The sequence below is a fragment of the Ammospiza caudacuta genome, chromosome 24 (assembly GCF_027887145.1).
Source record: "Ammospiza caudacuta isolate bAmmCau1 chromosome 24, bAmmCau1.pri, whole genome shotgun sequence".
In the NCBI taxonomy this organism is placed as follows: Eukaryota; Metazoa; Chordata; class Aves; order Passeriformes; family Passerellidae; genus Ammospiza; species Ammospiza caudacuta.
In genome coordinates, this window is record NC_080616.1 from 2,794,983 (window position 1) to 2,819,716 (window position 24,734).

General features: G+C 49.0%; 1 protein-coding gene across 1 annotated transcript in view; it reads right to left on the bottom strand.

Moving 5' to 3' along the window:
- Positions 1-21,088, bottom strand: part of KLHL12 (kelch like family member 12) — a 29,898-nt gene extending 8,810 nt beyond the window's left edge. Inside the window, exons 1-9 of the mRNA XM_058819378.1 lie at positions 21,005-21,088; positions 20,558-20,755; positions 13,543-13,696; positions 12,542-12,759; positions 9,222-9,371; positions 6,878-6,992; positions 3,425-3,531; positions 1,797-1,992; positions 133-291 (exon numbers count right to left, since the gene is read on the bottom strand). Of these exons, the coding sequence (XP_058675361.1) occupies positions 133-291; positions 1,797-1,992; positions 3,425-3,531; positions 6,878-6,992; positions 9,222-9,371; positions 12,542-12,759; positions 13,543-13,696; positions 20,558-20,755; positions 21,005-21,088 (1,381 nt within the window). The remainder of the gene's footprint in view (positions 1-132; positions 292-1,796; positions 1,993-3,424; positions 3,532-6,877; positions 6,993-9,221; positions 9,372-12,541; positions 12,760-13,542; positions 13,697-20,557; positions 20,756-21,004) is intronic.
- Positions 21,089-24,734: the final 3,646 nt, after the last annotated feature.

Sequence of the window (24,734 nt, forward strand, 5' to 3'; positions counted from 1 at the left end):
TGTGAGTGCCCAGTGAGGTTAAGCCTCCTCTAACATGGACGTGACAGGTTGGGGCTGCTCAGGCAGCACTTGAATGTTCCCTTGGGTAAAAAGGCAGGCTGTGCCCAGCTCAGAGGTGCTGAGGGTACCTACCCAGGCAGTAGATGACTCCATTGGCCACCACAAGCCCTGCTCCCTCCCGTGCTGTCTGCATGTCTCCCAGCATGCTCCACTGGTCGATGTTGGGGTCGTAGCGTTCCATGCTGGTGTGCCGGCGGCTCCCGTCGAACCCACCCGAGACGTAGATCATGTCTGCAGGGACAGAGGAGGCACAGCCACAGCCAGTCAGCCAGGGACAGAGGAGGCACAGCCACAGCCAGTCAGCCAGGGACAGAGGTGGCACCAGCCACAGCCAGTCAGCCAGGGACAGAGGTGGCACCAGGCACAGCCAGGGACAGAGGTGGCACCAGGCACAGCCAGTCAGCCAGGGACAGAGGTGGCACCCAGGCACAGCCAGTCAGCCAGGGGCAGAGGTGGCACCCAGGCACAGTCAGGGACAGAGGTGGCACCAGGCACAGCCAGTCAGCCAGGGACAGAGGTGGCACCAGGCACAGCCAGTCAGCCAGGGACAGAGGTGGCACCAGGCACAGCCAGTCAGCCAGGGACAGAGGTGGCACCAGGCACAGCCAGTCAGCCAGGGACAGAGGAGGCACAGCCACAGCCAGGGACAGAGGTGGCACCAGGCACAGCCAGTCAGCCAGGGGCAGGCAGCACCAGGGCCCTCACACATGGAGCAAAGCTACAGCATGGACTGCAAATCACAGAAAACAGACCATGGCACACCAGGAGCCAAGATGAACCCAGGCTGCTCAGCCTGGCTCACAGGCCCAACAAACAAACACAAGTCCCATATGGCCCTTAAATCTGCTTCTTGCTGATGGATGAAAGAGGATAAACACAATCCAGCTATTTTTTTTTCATGCTGCAGAACCACTGAAACACTGCCATGCCCAAATCAAACCCTGCCCATGGTGAGCTTCATGTCAGTACCTCTCCAAAGCCCTCACTCTTTCCCTGCAGATGTTCCAGTCACTGCAGTGCTGGATGGTCACAGCTGTACTGGCTGTCCTGTGCTCAGTGTTGCCCAACACTGTCACCACCCTCAGAGCTTCCCACTCCATAATCTCTCTCAGAGCCCCTTTCCCCGAGTTCACAGATACATGCTGCAGGAATGCAGCGGAGGCAGAGCTCCTCTCAGGATATGTGGGCAAGTTTTCCATTTCTGCATCCCAGTGATGAGAAGGCAGAATCTCAGGCTCCCCTCCTCCCGCAGAGCCAGCCCACTCTTCACACAGCAGCTCAGGGCACCTCAGGCTGGAGCTGAACAGGCTGCTCTGCCCTGGTATTGCAAATCAAAGGTGACTCTGACGAAGGGGAGAGAGAATGATGTATCTGACTCCATCATCAGAAGGCTAATGAATTGCTTTACTATACTATACTATGTACATTGTATCTAAACTGAATCTGCCATGCACTCACCCTTACTCACAACTGCACAGAACTGCACTCATCTCTGATTCTCTCGTGACTGTCCTGTGACAGTCCGACTCACACACACATTCTTGGCCCTGATAGGCCAAGGGAACAAAATACCCTCACTTTGGGTAAACAATCTCCATATTGCATTCTACTTTAGCACAACACAGGCACAGCAAGTGAGATAAGAATTGTGTTTTCCTTCTTCTCTGCTTGTGTCACAGCTCCTCTCTGTTCAGAGGGTGTGTGAACACCACACCCTGGCAGCAAGCAGGACGTACCTCCAAGGGTTGTGGCTCCTGCCAGCCCTCTCCTCACATTCATGGGAGCCACAGAGTACCAGATGCCATCCTCATCCGAGGTGTAATCCAGGCACTCCACGGAGCTGAGGCGGGAGCGCCCGTCGTAGCCCCCGATGACGTAGATGCGGTCGTGCAGCGACACCGTGGCCACGTAGCGCCGCTTGCGGGTGATGCTCTGTGACAGCAAAACAACACTGAGGTCAGGAAACAACACTGGGCATGGAGACCAACCCCTCACAGAAACAACACTGGGCATGGAGACCAGCCCCTGCCCTTCACCCTCTGCTGCTGCTCCTTTGGGAAATTACATAGATGTGGTCATGCAATGACACCGTGGCCACGTAGCGCCGCTTGCGGGTGATGCTCTGCGACAGCAAAGCAACACTGAGGTCACAGAAACAGCACTGGGCATAGAGACCAACCCCTGCTCTTCACCCTCTGCTGCTGCTCCTTTGGGAAATGGCCACTGCCCCAGGGCAGGCAGCTCTATGGATTTAAAGAGGAAAGCCTGAGTGACTGTGCCTGCCCTCACCTGGCTGTGCTCTTTTCTCAGGACTGTGTCTCTTTGCACTCAAATATTTCATTTATCCTGTGCTGCTGCATAACCTCTGATGCATTTGGGATGATTTTGTTAGCCTCCTATTACAATGGGAAAGAGTAGGGACTCTGAATATTTAGGTGAAGCTATCAGCCCCCAAAAAAGATCAGAATTTTGGAACACCAGGTGATACTCAGCGTGCCCTGACTGGTGATACTGAAGAAGAGCCAGTTCTCCACACTGGGCATGGAGACCAACCCCTGCTCTTCCACCTTGTCCTGCTGCTCGTGTGGGAAATGGCCACTGTTCCAGGGGAGGCAGCTCTAAGGATTTAAAGAGCACAGCCTGAGTGACTGTGCCTGCCTTCCCCAGCTGTGCTCTCTTCTCAGGACTGTGTCTCTCTGCACTCAGATATTTCACACTAAATGTCATTTATCCTGTGCTGCTGCATAACCTCTGATGCATTTGGGATGATTTTGTTAGCCTACTATTACAATGGGAAAAAGTAGAGACTCTGAATATTTGATGAAGCTTTTAGCCTCCAAAAAAGATGAGAATCTTGGAACACCAGGTGATACTGAGTCTGCCCTGACTGGTGGTACTGAAGAAGAGGCACTTCTCCACCATTTCACACAGATAAAGGTGATTTTAATTTGAGTAGGAATATTCCTCAGTGCAGGAATTCTCTCTTCCCATTATGCTCCAAAACACTGCAAGCAGTGGGATCATGCAGCAGCCTTAAGACTGCACTGATTACATGGTTCCTATTGACATTCCAATTATCATCACTAACCTTAAGCTTCACACCCCTTCACTAAGAAACATGATAGTTCTCACTCCCACAGCCAAGATGTGGGTCTCTGCAGGCTCAGCTGATCAGGTCTATGACAACAACCCCCTCTCCCTCAGTCACTCTGCATTCACCATGTGAATCTCTAAAGAATTTCTGTCAGAAATCCTCAGCAGATTGCACAGGACAGCCCAAGGAGGTTGTCATCCAGCTGGTGCTGCAGATCAGTGTTTGCTCACAGCCTGCTCAGCCCAGTGGTGCTCAGAAGCATTCCCTTACCGGCAGGAAACTCCACTCCTGGGTCTTGGGGTCGTATTTCTCCACCACATCGATGGGGGACTGCTGGCTGCCGAAGCCGCCGATCACCAGCAGCACCTCGTTAGCTCCTGAGGGACAGAGGGACAGCAAAGCCAAGTCAATCCCTTCACAACCACAGGGTCACCTCAGGGGAACAACCTGGAGAAACTCTGAGCCTTCCCTGGCACAAAGCTGCCTCTAAATCCCTGTTTTTGTCTTGGCTCTGGAGAAGGGACCTAAGCTGGCTCAGGCACTCACACTCCCTTGTCACTGTCACATTTTCTGGAAAAATCCCTTCACTAGGATTTCTTCTCCTGGTAAGCTGAGAAGCCTCAAAGAGAAATGAAAACAATAATTATCTGATTGCTTCTCCTGTGTTTGCTGCTTTGGAATGTGGTCTGGAGATCGCTTACCAACAGATGCATTTGATTGGTTTCATGTGAATTGTTTTTACTTAATAACCAATCACCATCAGCTGTGTTTGACTCTGAGGAGTCAGTCATGAGTTTTTATTATTCATTCTTGCTAAGCCTTCTGTCTGTATCCTTTCTCTTTCTTTAGTATAGTTTTAGTATAGTAGAATAGAATAGAATAGAATAGAATAGAATAGAATAGAATAGAATAGAATAGAATAGAATAGAATAATAAATCAGCCTTCTGGGAACATGGAGTCACATTCCTCATCTCTCACCTCATCCTGGGGAGTCTCACAAACTCACTCCCTCTGTGCTCAGTAAGAAAGAGAAGGGAGAAACTCTTCAGAGCATGTGGCAGACAGTAGACTGAGGTGTTAGGAGCTGGCTGCTGGAGGGCTGTTTCTCCTAACATCAGAGGCTCTTTGAAAAGACAAGCTGCCTCAGAGACAGGTGGTGAAATTCACTCCTTTGTATCTCCTTTTGTATCCTTTCTGCTATTTTCCCCAAACCTCTCACCACCCCACAGAATCTGTAGGAGAATGGCTGCTTCCCTGCAGCCTCCTCACAACACAAAGTCTCCTCTTGGTCTCAAGTGACATCCAGACCTGATTTAGGGGACTTTGTTCACCACATAACTGAGAAAGAAGTCAGGCTGTCTGAAGCTTGGAAAACCAATTAAATATTTTCCCAGGAATTGCCTCTTAAATCTTGTGTATTTTATTTCAAAATTGCATTCCCTCTATTTTCTCTGAGATGAATTCCCTGAATTTATCTTATTTCCTCCATGACTGTTAGTAACAGCTGTGACCTGGAGAGTTGTAACTTCCCCTCTAATCCCTGCCTGGAAGCCTCAGGCTTCTGTCTCAGGTTTAGAACAGTTCAGCATCCCCTCCACTCCTTGGCCCTTTCTGGAACAGGGAGTTTATCACTAGAATTTAGGACTGTCCAGCCTTTCATTGCACAAGGACTAAATATCAAACAACAAACATTTAACAAGAGTTTCTCTGTCACAAAGCAGAAAAGCTGCCACCTCAGATGAAGAATAATATAAAAAATAACTGGGAAGGATTCACAAGAGCTCCAACATCCTGGAAAGCCTCCCTTCAGTAAGAAAGCTAAAAGTGCAATCAATTCAGCTCCTCCCATGAAAGTTAATACATGCCTTGATCACAGTTGAAAGTGACCCATTGTTGATATCAGATGGTATGGAATCAATTAAAACAGCTAGGGCTGAATCCAAAGCATGAACCTCAACAATAATGTGCAGTTTTAACCCATACAATCAGACAATAAAACAGTTTTTTCATGTCATTTTTATCAGGCGAAGTATTTCAACTAAGAATAAAATGAAATTTGTTTTTCTAAAATCACAGAATCACAAAATGATTTGTGCTGGAAAAAATTTTAAAGCTCGTGTCATTCCATGTTCAGGGACAGTTTGCACTATCCCAGGTTGCTCCAAGCCCCATCCAGCCTGGCCTTGGACATTTCCAGGGATGAGGCAGCCACAGCTGCTCTGGGCAGCCTGTGCCAGGGCCTCACCACCCTCTCAAGGGACAATTTCTTCCCTACATTTCCCCTCTTTCAGTGTGAAACCATTCCCCATTGTCCCATTGCTGCAGTTTCTGATGAAGAGTCCCTTTCTGGCTTCTTTGAGGTCCCTTCAGATACTGGAAGGCTGATGCCATGACAGGCTGAGCTGAAGTGCAGCTCTTTTAAACTGGCACAGGAATTCCCACAGCATGTGCTGACGCCTGGACTAGGCAGGAACAGCATAACAACATTTCCTTCAGGCCAGAGAGGTCTGATCAATGTGTCTCTGACAAACCTGATCTGCCCTCCTCCTTTTGTGGTTAAAAAAGGCCACAAAGGGATTTTGGAATCTCTCTCCACCACACCTGCAGTAGCACTGGAGACACACAGGGAGGATTCCTTGCAGGGAGAGTGGTCCCTGCTGGCACTGATGGCAGTGCCTTGGGAGTGCACCAGGACACAGGCATGGCACAGAAGAAGCCAGTAAAATCCTTTTCCTTCTTCTGTAGGTCAGTCCTACTTTTATGTTGCTCTTGAGTGCTCACAGCCCAAAGACAAACATTTTCTGTACAATTCAGTGACCGTGCTTAGTAGAAGTTACAGAAATAAAGGAAGATATCATTTATTTGCCTTAACAAGGCTAGGGAGAAAATAAAAGGCACCTCTGAAGGGGAAGAGGGACATCTCCATCTCCCTCCTTGTTGCAGAATGAGTTATTTGTCGGGGATGAGCTATTTGTTGGCTGCAGGGAAAACTTGGGACTCTCAATGTGAGAACAGCAAGCTTTGTCTATTAAAAAAGCATCAGACACTTATACAACAAGTAATAAGCTCATAAATACTCTCTAATTTATACTGGCTATTAGCTACACTACAACATCAGCTCTTCCCCATTCTTTAAAAGTTACATCTCTCTTTTCTCGTATCTCTTTCACTATTTGTTACTGTACTACAGCTAGACTCAAAGACACACTATCTTGCAAGTACAAAACTTAAAATTAGCCACAGCCTTGTACTTTTCTAATTCTTAGCTACTCTCCCAACACTTCCTTGCACCTTCCCCTGTTCAATTTGCTGTGGAAGCTTGCTGTCACTGTAAGGCAACTGCCACTCACCTCACAGCTCTACTTTGAACTCTGATTCCTACCTCTTCAGATAGGAAGAAACTCTTCCCACACTTCTTGGACAGCTGCATGCTGGGACAAATGTATCTGCAGGCACCAGGTACTCAGGAGACTGGTTTTGAGGCCACAGCAGGGCCTGGGATTAAAGGCAATCAGCTAGACCCCACATTGGCACTAAACAATCATACTCTATAAAAGAGGCACCTCTGCCCTTTGTCCAGTCCCCTCTCTGTCCACTGGGGACCATGGCATGACAAATTACTGCTGTGAAGAACACCAACACAGTCACAAGGCATTAGAAAAGGGCTAACACAACACCTGCCAGTGCCCTGGCCCCTCTCAGGCCCTTTTCCTGCTGCTCACCCAGACGTGCTCGTGTCCTGGGTCCCTGCATCTGGCTGCGGAGCTCGGGCCGAAGGTGGAATTTCTTGGCTTCGTCCACGAGGTCTCTGCACTGCAGGCTGCAGCGGATGAAGGGCTGGGAGGGGAGAAACATGAGTCACTGCTACATGCAATGTATTTTAAGAAACCTCAGAAGAACTGTCCTAAAGCCAACTCTCATCAGCTCAGACAGCATGAAAAGGACTCGTGTGCGGGCCCTGGGAAATGCAAAGGCAACTGAAGATGCTGAGCAGATCTGGCTCCATCCTCACAGTCTGGCACTGAAAGCTCCCTAAAGAAAATGGCTGCATTGGAACACTAAGGAAAAGCCACTTCTGCTCCATTTAAGCCAGCAGAAGTATGACTAGGAAGGGGAACTGGCAGTGAAACCACCCTTGTTCTGCCCCACATAACCTGTCCTGCACCTGCCATTGGAGAAGAGAGGCACAGCACAGCACAATGAAACTGTTTAGCTGATTTACTGCCCTGATCACTGTGCACACGGGGACATGGAGTTGTGAAGAGGCAACAGGAATACTGAGGTCACGTTGAAGAGTGAGGGGCATTCAAGGACAGCCTCATCTCCTTGCACAATGCTGTGTAACTCCCTTCCCTAGCCAAAGGCCTGGACCAACCTCCTTTCAGCTCAGCACTCATTTTCCCATGGCTGTTGGGTGTACATGCTGCTTCAGTAGGTTCAGATTTACCTCTACAGGTTCCTGGTGTCTGTGTGAGGCAGCCACATGGGGCCAACACTCCACTCTCCACACTGCCCCAAGCTGAGGATGTGCCACCAGTGTGTGGCACTGCCAGACTGGACAGGTCACCCTCCACGTTCACTCTGAGAGCTGAGGGCTGTACACACTCTGGCTCAGGCTGGATTTGGAACAGATCTATTTGTTCTAGTACCAGTCCCTTTTCCATTAGCTTAAATTTCAGTTTGAAGTGGACCACAATAATCTGACTGAACACCCTTTAGCTCTGGCACAACCTAACACAAGAGCCCATTAGTTTGTCTTGATTTAACAAAATCCATAATCTATCACATCTGAGATGACTGTTGATAAATCAGCCTTTTCCTGACATAGAGAAATGTCTGTCATTCACCATTCAGCACCTGTCAGGTGACAAGGACTGGTGACCCTTGAGTACATCCTATCACCATCTAACCTGAAGGCTGGTTTGTCCTTCTCTGGGCCTTCCTTTAAAATCTTGCCTGGGGTCACTTCCTGTCTGGAAATGAATTAGCACTTAAAAGCTTAATTGTCAATTTGCATCATCCCCATTTTGGGCTGCCTCTGCAGCACCCCAGAACACAAAGCAGCAGTGTTAGCCATGGCTCTTGGCTGTGTGTTGGTCCTGGACCCACACAGCTGCTGCCTTTCTCACTCAGAGGTACTGGCTGGCCATCTGCACCTCAGACACCTTCTGAGGAGCCATGACCTTCCTGAGATCAATGCCAGCAATCCTCAGTCTGGGGAAGGGGACCTGCCAGCGCTTGGGAATGAAGGCAGAAAGCACTTGGAGACTGTGAGAGATGACAAGAGAAAGGTGCTGTGGATATGTGGATATCTGCAGAGACAGCTGACTAATGGCTCTGGAGAGGGCACCCTGGGGCTGCAGAGCAGGATGCTGTGACTGCTGGCACAGCAAACAGCTCAGTGTGACAGCAGCGATGTGCTGAGCAGGGACAGCTGCACAGTGTCACCAAACTGCAGCAGAGAAAGGGCTCTGCAGCCATCCTGGGGCCAGCAGAGGCCAGGCAGGAGCAGCAGTGGCTGCTGTACTGTAGCAGACTCCATAAAATTGTCTAAGACCCCTTGGAGGGCTGAGACTTAACAGTAGGAATTGCTGAGTCATGATGAGACAGCAAAATAAGCTCCTGTCTTCTGCCCCTCGGACCCCAGCTTATCTCTGCAACCCCATAGGTCACTTTCCCCTAACCCCCACCATTGGACAAGTTTGGATCCCTCTGTACCCTATAAAAAGGGGCTGTTTAGCCCATTTGGCAGAAGAAGAGCCGTCACTGGAACCCTTCACACACCCCTCAATAAAACCATCACTGTGGAACCACCAGGACCTCTCCTTCTCCTCTCTCTCGCTGCTTCTCCCCCGAGCCCACTGGTGCCTGAGCAAGCAAGAGCTGGAATCCTAAGAGAGCTGATAATCACTAAAGAGCTGAAATCCACTGAGCTTGCTTAAGGCAGCAGTGGCTACGAGCAGCCTGGGTATTTGGGCAATGTCTCCAAGAGGCACTGAGCTGTCTGGGTAGCACTGCCTTGCTGGGGACAGAGCCTGCTCTGGGGCAGGGGGGCCTTGGCCGTACCTCGGTGTCGATGACGTCGGTGATGTAGCGCGGCGTGAGCAGCGGCATCCGCACGTACTGCAGCAGCTCCGGCAGCGACGCCTCGCGCTCCTTCTTGGAGTGCTTCACCCAGTTTATCACGGCCTCGAACACCGGCTCCTCCGAGTCCACCTGCACACGAGGCACATCCTGATCAGGGGCAGCACAGCAGGAGCCACTGCCATGGAGCACAGAGTGCTCAGCTGCTGCACTGCTTCACAGCCAGCAGGGGAGCGGGACACTCCAGCTATGAGTGCCTTAGGGAAAGCCCCATAACCACAGTGAACTCCCTCACTTTCTTTTCCTTAAACCTGTGTTCGCTTTTTCCCCTGCAGCTGAGATCAACCATGGGCAGTGCAAGTCCCAGAGCAGGGAGTGCTATGGTGCAGAGCAAAGCCTGGAGCTGAGAGCTCCATCCACTGTCAGTGGGAACTCACAGGACAGCTCCCCCAGTTCTCTGGAGCAGGAGCTGTGATCCTGCAAAATTCAAAGGGCTATCAAAGACATGATTAAATCATGTTTCCTTTGCACAGCAAAGTGTCTGCCCTAGGCCCTGGCAGCCCTGGGCCTATGCACTGCCCCTTGGACACTCCAGCCAGAGCAGGTACATTTAAGGTTTCAATCCACCTTTTAAAAACTACAAATGATTTCAGAGTGGAAAATCCCAGGGCATGAATGCTACTGTTTATTTCTACTGTTAATTTAATTTAATTTAATTTAATTTAATTTAATTTAATTTAATTTAATTTTATTTTATTTTATTTTATTTTATCACTAGTTTATTTCTGTCTCCATTTAGGACCAGCACATGCTGGTGCTTACACTACTTCTGGAGATTACACTGACTAAATCATCTCAATTTGATCCTGTAATGAACCACAGATGCTTTGGACACCTATGATTACCAAAAGCAAAAGAATTGTAAATATATATATATATAAAAGAATTATATATTACTTATTACCTATATGTATGTAAGAATTATATATTACTTATTACTTATATATATATAAGAATAATATATTACTTATAACATATATATAAGAATTATATATTACTTAGTACTTATATATATAAGAATTATATATTACTTATTACTTATATATTACTTAGACTTTGTTTTCTTCTTGCACATCTATCAGATCATCCAACGTAAAAGGAAATCAGACATGAATTTATTATCACACAGTCTGTTAACTGAGACTAAATATGAAGATAAAAGAAGAGCCTGTGATGAAAGGACTGAGCCTTCCCACCAGCCTATGACTGGTCCCCTTTGAAATCCAGTTTGAAGCTGTCAGGCAGAATGTTTTGAAGAAGGGAGCCACAGAGGTTAATTATGTAAGGCATTCTTCTACACCATTGTTTTATATTTGTTACATTGTAACTTGGAATGGCCTCTTTCTCTTGGAATTACAGGGGAAGGACAATTAGACCTCACAAAAGGAGAGCAGACTACTGTATTGTTTCCAATTTCCCCACCTCCTCTTTAAATGCAATAATCCTGTGTTGATTTATTCCCTCCTGAACGGAATGTCCTCAGATATATTTAACAGCTTTACCATTCATTGAATCATTTATGTTTTCTGATAAATGATGAGTAACACTAAATGCAGGATCACACTGAGGACCTGTCATTGCACTTCTTGAGCAGCCCAGAGATTTTCTGAGGGTGTTCCCTTACCATACCCTTGATTCCACACAGCACCTCTGTGCTGGCACAGCAGGACAGAGATCTGCTCCTTATCCCACATTGGTCTGGGCTGGAAGGGACCTTAAAGCCCATCCCATTCCACCCCTGCCATGGGCAGGGACACTTTCCACCAGACCAGGTTGCTCCTGCTCCTTGGACACTTGCAGGGATGGGGCAGCCACAGCTGCTCTGGGCACCCTGTCTCAGCATTCTCACAGGAAAGAATTTCTTCCCAACATCAAATCTAAATCTCTCCTCTTTAAAACTGTTAATCCTTGTCCTATCACTCTCTGCCCATGTAAAAAGTCACTCTTCCTCTTTTTTATAAGCCCCTATATAAGGTTTCCCTGCAGAATCCTCTTCTCCAGGTGAACAGCCCCAGCTCTCCCAGCCTGGCTCCAGAGCAGAGGGGCTCCAGCCCTCAGAGCATCTCTGAGGCCTCCTCTGGACCCTCTCTAACAGGTCCCTGTGTTCCCTGTGCTGAGAACCCCAGACCTGGACACAGCACTCCAGGTGAGGTCTCACAAGGACAGAGAAGAGGGGGAGAATCCCCTGCCCTGCCCTACTTGTCACATGTTCTTAAGGTACAATAGTGCATGCCCACCACACTGCCTGCTGCAAGGTCTGAACCAGCCCTTCCAATCCACAGGGAACGTCACCTTTCCTGAGCAGATCATCCAAGAAACTTGGCTGGGTCAGTCTGAAGTTCCACATTATTTTCTGCTCCCAGTAGCATCACAAGCCACAGGAGCTCAGCCCCTCACAGCACAAAACTGCAGCCTGTCAAACACCAAGCACACTCAGCCAGAGCTGGGTCCTTCACCACTGCCTCACATGGTTATTCTCAAGTAGCCTCACTAACAAGGGGATGTTGCAATGGCTGAAGACCACTTTCAAGAAATACATCAACAATTTTCCTCTGTCTGCCCCTGCACTGGCTTTTCAGGAGTCCCATCAAAGATATCCCATACTTTGCTTCCAAGCATTCCTGTTCCCCTGAACTCTGAGCAGTGATTGCTTCAAGCCTTTCCACTGCAGTGAACATCACCTCTCGACAAAATCCACCTCAATAAATAATCAAGTTCTCTCATCATTACCAGGGAATGTTCAACTTATTCATAGAAAAGTTGGAAAAATGCATTTGAGATGTTCCAGTCACATAGCATGCCCTCCAAAAGCTCACCTTCAGGGAACTAAATCTCCCTAAAATTCTCTGCAGAGTCAGACCACCCTGCACCATCCCAGGATTCCTTGTGCAGCAGGCAAACATAAGTTAAGGCTTGAGGCTATTGCTGAAATGTAGGCATTGAGACAACTTATCTTCTCCAGGGAAAGGAGGGAATGAGGGCCAATAACTCTGCAAAGGGAACTAACTCTCTGTGGTTGACTTGCAAGAAACACTTGTGTGACAACAAATTCTTACAGAGAAACTACATGGCATTGATAAAATTACAAACTAGCAAAAAGAAAAATAGATGCCTCCTGAAAATTAAATTTCAAATTCAGGAACTGTGTGAGGAGTCCATCCCAGGAGTATGGACTAATCACTGACTGGTTTCAATGTTTTATTTCAATGCTTTGCACAGTAATGGTACTTTTCAGGTTTTACCTGAATTTCATCACACTTGATGAGCTTTTCAACCTCTTCTTGATTTAAGAGGATAAACTCTTCATGCTGAACCACCTCTGGAAAATGTTTCTGGCTGAAGACCTCTGCAGCTTGCATTAGATCCACACAGTTGTGTGTCTCAGCAAAATCCCGAATGCCCAAACAATTTGATGGATCCAGCTGGCTTTCTAGAAACTCACAGCAAGCTTGTTTCACACCTATGGAAAATTGGAGGGGTGAATGAGCACTGCACACTTACTATCAATCCACTGCTTTGGCAAGGCCTTCAGAAAAAAGTTCTAAGCAATAATGAAAATCCAATTCGAACAACAAGTAAAAGTACTACAGAAACATCCACATGCATGTATTGCTTTGGAGACTGAAGATACTTGGAGCAGCCAGACCACGTGTTTGGGCTGGTGTGAGCTCTGATTGTTCCATTCCAATGAAAAAATTACATCAATCTGATACTAGGAATACTCCAATGTGAGTTGTACTCAGCTTCATGGATTACAAACCACTGCTGTGTCTGCCAGTGGATATGGCACCAGATTTCTAGGTCTGTGATAACTTTTAGGTAAGCTGTCTGGGATTTGGGATAATTGTCTGGGATAGCTCCATAGGTGCATGTGCAATGACAGCAACCAGTCTGTTACTGACCCAGACACACTGTGAGGGCAGGTCAAATGGCATCCAGGACTGCTTATTATAATAATCTAACTGAGCTGTAACATTTATGTGCTATACAGCTCACAATTCCTCTTGGGAATCCTCCTGCAGAAATACAGTAGCCCAAAGAATGGAACCTGTTTTACCATTTTGTTTTGCACCCAAATCTGTTCCTCCACCAATGAGACAACAGCACACAAGAAAAGAGAAGTTGGACATAACTACTTATAAATATCATTCCTCCCCCAGCCTCTCTTCCATGCACAGAGGGACAAACAAACCAAATCTCTAAACAGCAGTAATGATGCAATTTGTGCTAATCCTTCAATTACCTTTCAGCTGAAGCAGACATGCTGCTGGAAGCAATTCTTGGACGTTTTCTACTGTCACATGCACAGTTTCTGTATATACAAAGTCCAGCAGGATTTCCATGGTGGAGGCTGTCAGGCCCTGGATATCCACACAGGGTTTATCCTTCTCTGAGAGCTGTAAATTAAAAGGGAGACACAGCTTTATATTTCATTAATGTGATCAGAAAGCCCACAACCCTCAGCAGTTTGAAAATAAGATCTGTCAGAGCTTTCAGGAGAGATTTGTCCTTTCTATTCTGGTGCTCACTGAAAGGATATAGGGAAGGAGGGAATTTCCTTACAGAATTCACTTATAGAAATGAGTAAGAGACAAAAGTTGTTTATGGATCAAAAGGACAGTCACACAGCACAGTAAAACCTGTGAGCTGAGATCTGAGTCAGCAGAGATCCCATGTGTCACCTGTGCAAGACAACTAAACTCTCCTCCATGCAGTACTCCAAGCTTTATTCCAAGGGAATTCCCCCCTGAGCTGGATGTGTGTGACATGCTGCAGTTCCCATGGAGTTTCCATTTAAATTTTGGTCCAAACCAGGTTCTTTCACCTCGTGTGAAAGAGGCCGATCCACACCCAGAGTCTGGGTATTTGATTCATTTCACTTCAGTAAAGAAAGGGGGGGCTGTGGGCCAAAGTCCCCAAATCGCCAAAGGCAGCCTGTTTACTATTAATACATTTTAACAAACAAAGGCATTAATGTTCATTGGGGTCTGAGGCCATATATCATGGTGCAAATTGTAGGATAGATAATGAATGAACAATGCAATGGGGAAGAAGGTAAGGGAGTAGAAGTCTATTTTTAGGCTGATGGGGATTTTGAAGTTTATAATGAATTTTCATTCTCAGAAGGAGGTGAGGCTTTCTGTTCTGGAGTGGATGTGGATTGCTATTGGGATTAGGCTGATCAAGAGGGAGGTTTTGACTGTGTTTGTAATTGTGTTGGGGGTGCTCTTGAGGTTGTTGGATAGAAGTGGAAATAGGATGGGGGTGGAGACGGTTACTAGGGTTAAGAGTAGTTCTCTTATTGATTAGCCTTCTATATTCTATTGGTTAACAATTTCCTTGCTTCTGATGCTAATTAGTCCCATGCTCAGTCTCCCTCTTCCTCTGGGTCAGAGGACTTATGCAGTTGGTGGCTGTGAGTCAGCAGCCTGGACATGCCCCTGCCAGCATTACCTTCTGCCCATTCAGAGCTGAACTCAGCACAGCTGCTGAGCTGGCTTTATCAATTTCTTCCTTATTTTGGGAGTTTTGCCAAGTGTCTCTGTGGCCCAGAAATTTGGCTCCTCTGTGCCCCCTATCAGTAGGACATGCTTCTGCCTGAGCTTTGGTAACTTCTCCCTGAGCATGTCCAGCCCTAAAGCTGAACAAGTCAATTCTACTGACTTGTAATTTTCCTTTCCAACACCTGGACATCTTAATCACTCTTCTCTAAAACCAAGCCAAAGAAAAAGCTTTCTCAACTTGTCAGTATCCTGATACATTCTTCAAGCTTGTGGTGAACTTCATTCCTAAAATGAAACAAAGTAAAATGACAGTTTGTGCAGTGATGGCACTTACACAATCCAGGCTTTGTCCTCCGACTATTTAATCACCTCTATGATTAATTTTGGAATAATCATTTTTTCCAAGGAACATTATCCTCTCAATGGTCAATCTTTGGGAACACCAAATTCTGTGAATCCATCAAATTTGTACAAAACAGATTATATTTCACAAAGCATCAGTTTCATGGTTCAGTGCCTCCAGCACAGAGCTGCTGGCAGAGCACCTGATGATTCCTGACCAATGGACTGGCTGGTGGGCTCACTGATCACACCCTGCACGTTGCTGCCAGCTCAGCAGCATGGCTGCACCTCGGGAGATAATGATCTTCCTGTGGCATGCTGCAAAACCAGCCCCTGGCTGCTGGAGCAGTCAGCACCAGTGCAAGCACAATGCAGATGAAAGCCCGTGGCTTCTCTTGCCAAGAATGAGCCCAAAGTTGGTACAGCCAGTTGAGCAGAGGCTCAGGGAGCAGAAAGCATGGCCAAACATCATCACTGAGCTTCACATCTGCCACAGCTAGGGAAAAAGGAGGTGACACAGAAACAGAAAATAAGAGCAGTGGAAGCTCCTCCTGCAGAGGCACTCCATGACACAGCAGAGATGTCTGCTGGGACTGAGCCCTGTCTATCATACAGAGACACACTTGCACAGAAGTACAGGAGGTAAGGGTGACCCTTGAGGGAATTTGAGGGAATTCAAATCTCTTGACTCAGTGAACAACCTTTATGGCTTCCAAAGCTGGGAAGGAACAGCAAATTACCTTGTCTGACCTGCTGTGTGACAGGCCAGGCATTGGATTCAGAAGCTAAAACCAGTTCCTGCCTTGGGCCACACAAAACATTCCTGAACCAAGACTAAGCTGTTTGTTCCACAAACGACACAGGTGCCACCAAAGTTCAGAACTGATCAGACAAGATATTCAGACGATTCTAATAAGCAAATGAAGACACAGACCACACATATTTAGGATCAAAGATGTTACAAACTTCTATTTAGCTGTAAGCATCAGTTCTTCACACATCAGCTGGAGCTGATAAAGAAGCTCCTGACCCACAATCAACCAACCATGCACATGCTGTATATTGGTGACCACAACACAAACCACAAGGACAACACCAATACCATACAGATTACCACTTCCTACTTCCCTTGTACTTCTGCTACACTCCACTGCTTGGTTGTTATTTTGCTCAGTTTACTCACATGATAAGAATGCCCAGGAGGAAGGAAGTATTTCATGTAAATTCATCTAATGTGTGTGATGCAGAATTGGGATCCTAACATTATACCTTAAAGAAGGGTCTCAGTGTGGAGACAATTTGATTTTGAACACAGAATCATGGATTGGTCTTGTTTGGAAGGGACCTTCTGTGGACCCTCTCTGTCAGTTTGAAGCCATTTCCCTTTCTCCTGTAACCCCAGTGAAAACAGTCTCTCTCCATTTTCTTGTTGGTTCCCTTCAGGTACTGGAAGAGCCTTCTCCAGACTCAACAATCCCAACTCTCTCAGCCTTTCAGACTCATGAGGACTCTGAGCTGAGCTCCAGCATTAGAGAACTGCCTGCAGTGCTCAGTGCTGGGCTGCTGGGACACAGACAGTCCCTGCTCCATGCAGCCACATCCTTGGATTCAGAATGCAAAATGATGGTCATGCAATGCAACCAACACATAGGCCAGGCAGCTTTCCTCTCCAAGGTGTTCACTGGTTACTTCTGAGGTTGTTCAGTGGCACCAGCCACATCTCTGCTGTCAGAATTTCAGATGGGTTTCCCACTTTGCTGTTTAATATCAGAGCTGTGCTCACTTTCCCTGAAGGGAGTAAAGTAGCCCATACATAGGAAGTGTGCAGCAGTACAGATCCCAAAATCAACCACAGCATCCAGGAAAACAGCTAAGGACAGTCACTTCCAGGCCTCAGGAGTGTTGCCTCAAGATACCCAAGGTGCTGAAAGCCTCAAGGCAGGGGCTGAGGTTACAGCTCTTTTGTGAGACACATTGTTGCTTTCTCCATTCCACCCATAACTCATTCTGCTGGGTTTGGCTGGGGTAATTTATTCCCCTCCCAGTGGCTGGCATGGGGCTGTATTTTGGATTTGTGCTGAATGCAGGGATGATGATGGAGATGTTTTTGTTATTGCTGAGCAGTGCTCACACTGAGCCAAGGCCTTTTCTGCTTTTCACACTGCCAGGCTGGCAAGGGGGCTGGGGGTGTGTGGGGAGCTGGGACAGGTGACCCAAAGTGACCAAAGGCACGTCCAGGCCATTGACACCATGCTCAGCACATAGAGTGGGGGCAGAAGGAAGGAGGGCAGGGATGTTTGCAGTGATGGTGCTTGCCTTCCCAAGTCACTGCTATGTCCTGGAGCCCTGTTCTCCATGGGATGGCTGAACACCTGCCTGCCCATGGGAAACAGGGAGTGAATTCCTGGCTCTGCTTTGCTTGCATGTGTGGCTTTTGCTTTCCATATTAAACTGTGTTTATCTCAACCCACAAATTTTCCAGCTTTTACCCTTCTGACTCCCTCCCTGATCTTGCTGGTGAGGGAGCAAGCACGGGGCTCTGAGGGGCTTGGCCGCTGTCTGGGGCTAAACCACGACAATCAAGCAAGAGAATGGGTCTAAAATTTTGCAACTCCTTTCTTACCCAAGGCTACTTCTTGTTTTTGCCCTTACTAATGCAGATCCACAAAAGTACTCTGGAATAAACCCCAATTTCTTCTCACAGGGGGAGAGAACTGCTGGCATGACAGTGCTGATGTGTGGCTCACTGTACCCTGGAGAGCAATCACAGCACAGAGAAGCTGACCATGTAAGAACCTGGAAACACCAGTTGTTTACTTTCAGAATAATATTTCTCTGTTCTGGGGGGAAAGAACCCTTCAATTTCTAGAACAGCCTCCAAGAGAAGACCGAACAGTTTCCTTCTGAGGTGGAGCCAGTAATCAGCTCTTAAAAGATCCCAAGTTATGTTAACTTGGACAAACAAAGACAAATGCCAGTGCACAGCCAAGATCCAGGGGAGATAAAACTGCTCTGCAATTTTCACTACAAGGAACAACCCTGCAGGTAAAACTGATGCTGTTTCAGTGCTCCCACACTGCTCAGCACAGGGGCAAAGCAAAGTGTTGCAAAAAGCCTGGGCTTCACCAGGTGATCAGTGGCTTCTCCTCATGCTGTAAAACGGGAACAAAAAATGGGAAGGAATTAATACTAAGCTAGATTGAGAACTTCTTAAAATGTTAAAAGTCAGAAGTGAGAGAAGGAAGGAAACTTGAGACACAGAGAGGCAAAGGCAGTTCTTTACGACAACAGCATTGCTGACGGTCTCAGTGTTGCACTGGCTATGCACAGATGTGACACCAGGAATACTGTGACAACCCCAGGAGAAAAGGTCAGGAATCCCATGGCAGAACCCCAAGATCAATTCTGAGCAAAGCCTCGTGCAGCCCAGCCTGGCACATCAGAGCCAAGCAGTCTCCAGAGCTGCAGGAGGCAATGCATGGACTGCTGAGGAACCCTGGCAGGGGCTGTCAGCCCATGACACCACACACACACACAAACACTCTGAGCTCCCTGGAGTCCCAGCCTGGCCAAGCCCTGCACCCACAAGGGCCTGGAGAGTGTCCAAGCACTGTCCCATCACAGCCCTGACACACACAGGAAACATGGCCACTCTGAGGCTCACCAAGCTACCCCTTCCTGGAAGGAAGTGTCCCACAAACACTCTCTAATTGTTGCCCCTTGGCAGGTTGGGCACTTTAGGGTTTCCATAACAAAGAAACAAGTTTGGAAGAAACACAAACCAAGCAAAAGAAAAGAAACCCTTAAAGCAGAGACACTGTGGAAACATGAGAGAGCAAGCAATTCTGCCCACTGAGCACAGCTGCTTTCCCAGGAAGAATTTAATTTCCTAGGAAGATTCCCATGTCTGAAAGAAGGTCACAATGATGTTACAGTTAACAAGAGTGTAACAAAGCAAGGAGAGACAGCCCAGACCCAAAGCACAGCAACCCCCAGCCTTTGTTAGCAGCCACAAAGAACATTCTGGAGCACATGGAGTGACACTGCCTAGAACAAGGCCAGAAGTCACAAGCACTGGCAGGAACGTGGAGGCAAACCCAGAGAAGCAGGGACACCTCTGTACTGCTGAACACCTAGAGGTACTGGAGAACTTCAGCCTCCAGGGATTGAATCTGCTTTGTGTGTTTTCTTCATCTAATTACATTTCCTTTATGCAGAGAAAGAGCACAAACCTGATGAATTTACAAATTTCATGAAGATATGGACAAAAAAATATATTGGGGTGAGGTCAGGCCACACATGCATCATTTTGGTTTCTCTGCACAGGACTGTAAACACCTGCTGCCCTGACAGCACTGAGCTAAGTGGGCACACAGAGAGCTCTGCCACAGCCTTCGTGCCTGGGTAAAACAAAGAAAAAAATCACTCTGCTGCAATGACTCTTGGGCTAGCAGGGAGGGCTTTAGGACCTGTGAGCTACTGAACAATGTTTCTCCCTGCTCATGGGCAAGGTGGCAGGATGAGGAAAGCATCTTCCATAAGAAAAAGCTGCAAAGATTGACTCCAACTTATAAAGACAAAGCCAGGCAAAACATCTGACATTCAGCAGTGAGTGCCAGCTCCAGCTGAGGCAGTGCCTGTCAGTGACTCAGGGAAACTGCACACAGGTAGTGCAGATCTCACAGAAGGGCTGAGAGCCAAGGTGCTCACAGGTGACATGTGCTGGGTGGCCCAGAGCCGTCCCAGTGACACCCCCACACAGCCCAGCCCTCAGCCAGTGCCAAGGGCAGCCCAGAGCATCAGCAAACACCCTCCCTTGCTCTGCAAGGGCTGCCCAGAATCCCCAGCACGGCTGCCACAGCGCTGTGCCAGGGCAGGAAAGATGCCCGGAACCACGGAAACCACAAATCAGTACTAGAAAAATAAAGAAATGTATCAGAACCCTCTGGCTTGGCAGCTCAGCCTGGCAGCTCCCTGGGCACAGGGTGGTCACAGCAGACCATAAATCAAGGCCACAAGCTCTTAACTCCCCACCAGGTCACAATAAATGGCTCTGGAGTCACCATAAGACACAGAATCACCTCGAGGGGCTCCAGGGCCACTAGGACAGAACCCAGAGGGCTCCAGGGCCAGCATAGGGGGATTCACAGAGACCAAGGAAATATCCCGGGCCACCATGGGGGTTCCTATGGCACCCACAGCCACCATGAAGGGAACAAGAACCACAACGGGGGCATCCTGAGCAACCACGGGGAGTATCCAGCGCACTCCAGGATCACCACCAGGGGATCCTGGGCCCCCACGGGGGGATCCTGGCCCAGCTGCTGAGCAGCTCAACAGAGAACAGCCCAAGCACTGGGCGGCCCTGCCTCCTCCACCCACGGAGCACCCAGGGCCGGCGGCAGCACCGACCTCGCTGGTGAACATGGCGCAGAAGTAGTCGCTGCAGGCGGCCAGGACGATGCGGTGGGCCGGGAAGTCCTTGTGCTCCACGCGGAGGGTGACGTCGCAGAGCGTGTTGCTCTTACGCAGGGCGTTCATGGCGTTGAGGATGGACTTGGCGTGGGAGTTGGTCATGATGTCCTTGGGGGGGGCCATGGCGCGCGGCACCTGCGGGCACAGCCAGCACGGCCACATGGCACGGCGCCCGCCGCCGACAGGGGGCGCTGCCGCCGCGCCGCCCTCAGCGCCCGCCCTCAGCGCCCGCCCCGCCCGCCCGGCGCCCCCGCCCACCGCGACCCCGCGCCGACACCCGCCCGGAGCCGCCAGCTCAGCCCGGCCCGGCCCGGCCCCGCCTCACCCCGCCCTGCCCCGCCCGGTCCCGCTCGGCTCGGTTCGGCCCGGCCCGGCCGCACTCACCGCCGCGGGGAGAGGTCCCGGCCCGCACACCTCGCCTCCCCCCGCCCTTCCCTCTCCCCCTGCCGCGCGCTCTGATTGTGTCATCGCGCCGCGCGCACAGCGCCCCGCCCCTGGGTGCCGGGCGGTTGCCGAGCAACGAGATCGGGGCGGGTCCCACAGCGCCCCCCAGCGGCCCCCGAGGGACCCGCAGGACGCTGAGGGGCGGGGGGGAACGGAGTGAGGGAGCTGGAAGGGGCTCAGCCTGGAGAAAAGGGGGCTCAGCCTGGAGAAAACGGGGCTCAGCCTGGAGAAAAGGAGGCTCAGGGGGCCCTTCTGGCTCTGCACAACTGACAGGAGGGGACAGCTGGGGGGAGCTGGGCTCTGCTGCCAGGGAACAGGGACAAGAGGAGAGGGAGCGGACACAGGCTGGGCTAGGGCAGGTTCGTGTTGGATACTGGGGGAAATTTCTTCCTTGGAGGGGTGGTCAGGCCCTTGCACAGACTGCTCAGGGCAGTGAGCATGGAATGGTGGAATCACCATGCCTGGAAGTGTTCAAAATATGTGTGGAGGTGGCCCCTGGGGATATGGTTTTGTGGTGAATATGGCAATGCTGGGGGAGTGGTTGGACTCCATGATCTTAGAGGGCTTTTTTGACCTTAATGATGCTGTGATTCCATGATTCTGGGTTCCCTGCTGCAGTGCTCTGAAGCAGAGCCCTCACAGAGCCCTCGCAGAGCTGCCTCCTTCCCCTGGTGTGGCTCCTGCTGGGTGAATCCCTGGATCTGGCTCTGCCAAGCTGGGAGCCAAGGTGGGAGCCAGGCACCGGCAGCCTGCTCTAGAATCCCAGGATTTTTAAATTAATACTATTTTTGAGCTCTTCCCACACACACAACTCAACATCTCCGGCAGATCGCCTCCAGCTGACAGCCCTGAGCCGCCTCCGCTCCCCTCCTGCCCTCGAGCTTGCTTCCAAGCCTGCCTGGGGATGAATTTTAAAACCTGAATCCATACATACAGTCAGGTGCACAGTCATTGTCAACAACCTGAGATAAATTCCCAGCTAAATGTAGAACAGAGTATGACTTAAGGAATCTGTACATGAAGGTTGAGATATTATCCTGGCCTGCAGGCTGATCATTAATTCATAAGCTTTGTCCTCCAAGAACCAGGGTCAGTGTTTGGAGGCTGTACATGGAATGAGAATTTGGAGGATTTTTTTGACCTCAACAATGCTAAAGAAGCAAAGGATTGGCAAGATCCAGCAGCTGGAGATGAGAATCCAGTGTTTGGCAAGGAGGGCAGTTTACCACCGCCTTCAGAGCTGCAGATGCTCTGCCACAGGGGATTTTTGAGTCAGCAGCTCCTCGTTCTCTAGATCAAACTCAAGCAGAAATTGTTGTTCTGGAGGCAGGTACCAGTATGTGTGTGAGACTGCATCATCACTGTTCCTCTGGGAGCGCAGAGTCAGGAGGGATGTGTGACCAGGGTGTGAGAGCAGACTCAGTGCATGGGAGATACAGCCTGGAGGAACAGAGGAAAGAGGCAGCATTTGCCTGCTCTGTGCTTTCTGTGCACCTCATTTCCCAGCACTCAGCCTCTGTGTCCACCTGGGGCTGATTGCCCAAGGCTACAGATGAAATCCCTGGAGTACCAAAGGCCAGTTTGGAACAATGGGTGGCTCCCCCACCCCCTGCATGGGTGCAGCCTCACCTCCAGTCTGGGAGCAGTTTTGGGCACTGCAATGTAAGAAAGATCTGAAGTTGTTGGAGAGTGTCCAAAAGAGGGACACAGAAATAGGGAAGGGTCCGGAGGGGCCACACGAGGAGCAGCTGAGGGCACTTGGTCTGTTCACCCTGGGGCCTGAGGTCAGAGCCGATGGCGGGGCTGCAGCTCTGATCTCTGCTCTGTGTGACAGTGACAGTGACAGGAGCTGAGGGAGCAGCTGGAGCTGTGCCAGGGCAGGGTCAGGCTGGATCTCAGGAAGGGCTCTTCCCCCAGAGGGTGCTGGCACTGCCCAGGCTCCCCAGGGAATGGGCACAGCCCTGAGGCTGCCAGAGCTCCAGGAGTGTTTGGGCAGCGCTGCCAGGGATGCCCAGGGTGGGATTGTTGGAGTGTCTGTGCAGAGCAGGGGTTGGACTGGATGATCCTCGTGTGTCCTTTCCAGCTCAGGTGTTCTATCTATAATTCTATGATTTTTTTCAAGAAAAAAAATCCGAGGAAAATTAAGGCAGCCACGGTAAAAATTGCACATTGAAATAAAACGTTATATCTCAAAGGATGAAAAGCACAACACAATTTACTGTATGTTTGTTAATTTAGGTACTTCTGATTTGAATGGTGACATATATTGCATTGCTCTCTACATTAATGTTCTTCATATATTTTTTATCCTTTAAAATAAATATTTTTGAAATAGGAAAAAGGAACTAAAATAGAGAAATTAGAATGATCAAATTTGTGTAAACAAGAGCAAGGTGCATCACAGGGCTCAGAAATAATGTACAAATAAATTCACTGCAGCAATGTTCTTTAAGAATAAGCAAATATTCAGAATAAGCAAATATTTCAGAATAAGCAAATAAGTAAAGCAGGGGCTTTGAAAATGAACATGTCATCCCATGTGTGGGAGTGCATTTCAACCCCACAGTGGTGATGCTATCTAGAACATTCTGTACAAACACACCATGCTCCAAAGACACCTACATGTACCTGGACAAGGCTCTGAGCCACCTGATGTGTTGTTGCTTTGGCTCTGCTCTGAGTGAGGTGGGACCAGCTCTCTAGGCCTCTGATTTAAGTTGTGCTTTGGGTCTGGGTTAATGTCCAAAGCCAAGTTCTTTGGTTTGTTTAGATAGGACTTGTCTGGTCCTTGAAGCGCCCTCTGGGATTTCATAAAAAGCTCCCACCTGGTATGGTGCAAGGAAAGAACTTGGGAGAACTTTATCTGTAGCTTCATTTTGGGTTTCTCCCTCAGAATGGCTTGGACTGAGACACCTCCTGCCACTGGAACAGGCCCAGCCCAGTGAGTGGAGGAGCCACCTGTGCTGTGCTTATGTGAAGAGGCAGTTGGGATGTGGTGAAATGGCTTTTGAGGTCTGTGTTCCATGATTTTTGGGGCAGATGGTACTGAATCTCACCTGCAGCAGAGCTGCTCAGGCCAGCACTTGTGCTCCCAGGACTTTCTGCAGAGTGCTGTGACCCAAACATGGCACTCTGTTCCACGTTGGAGGGCAAGATATGTTCTGTTACCATCTGTATGGCAGTTGTCTTTTGTCAAGTGGGCAGTTTGCCTTATCTCTCTCTGAGTGATCACAATCACTCCTCCCTCTGAGGGGACACCTGCTGATAACAGCTATTGAATGTCACTGCATGGCTGATAAGAACTACAGCATCCCATTGGGAGATGGGAGCCCAGAGGGAGGAGCCAAGCATTCCTACCCAGATATAATCTGGAGATTCTGGAACACCAGCACAGCTTCTGCACTGGATTGCCCAGAGGAACAGCAGCTGCCTCTTCTTCCCCTGGATCTTCAGAGGAAGAGACTGCACCTTTCTCCAGGATCCCTGCTCCAGCAGAACCAGCCCTGACACTGCAGGAGGGCTGAGCCACAATTCCAATGGGACTGCTGCCAACACCCTGACCCACAGGGTGTCAGGTTGTGTTCTGACTCTGGCAGTGTTGGTTTAGTGTACTGCATTTATATTTTAATTTTTATTTTATCTTATTTTTTATTTTATCTTTTAATTTTCT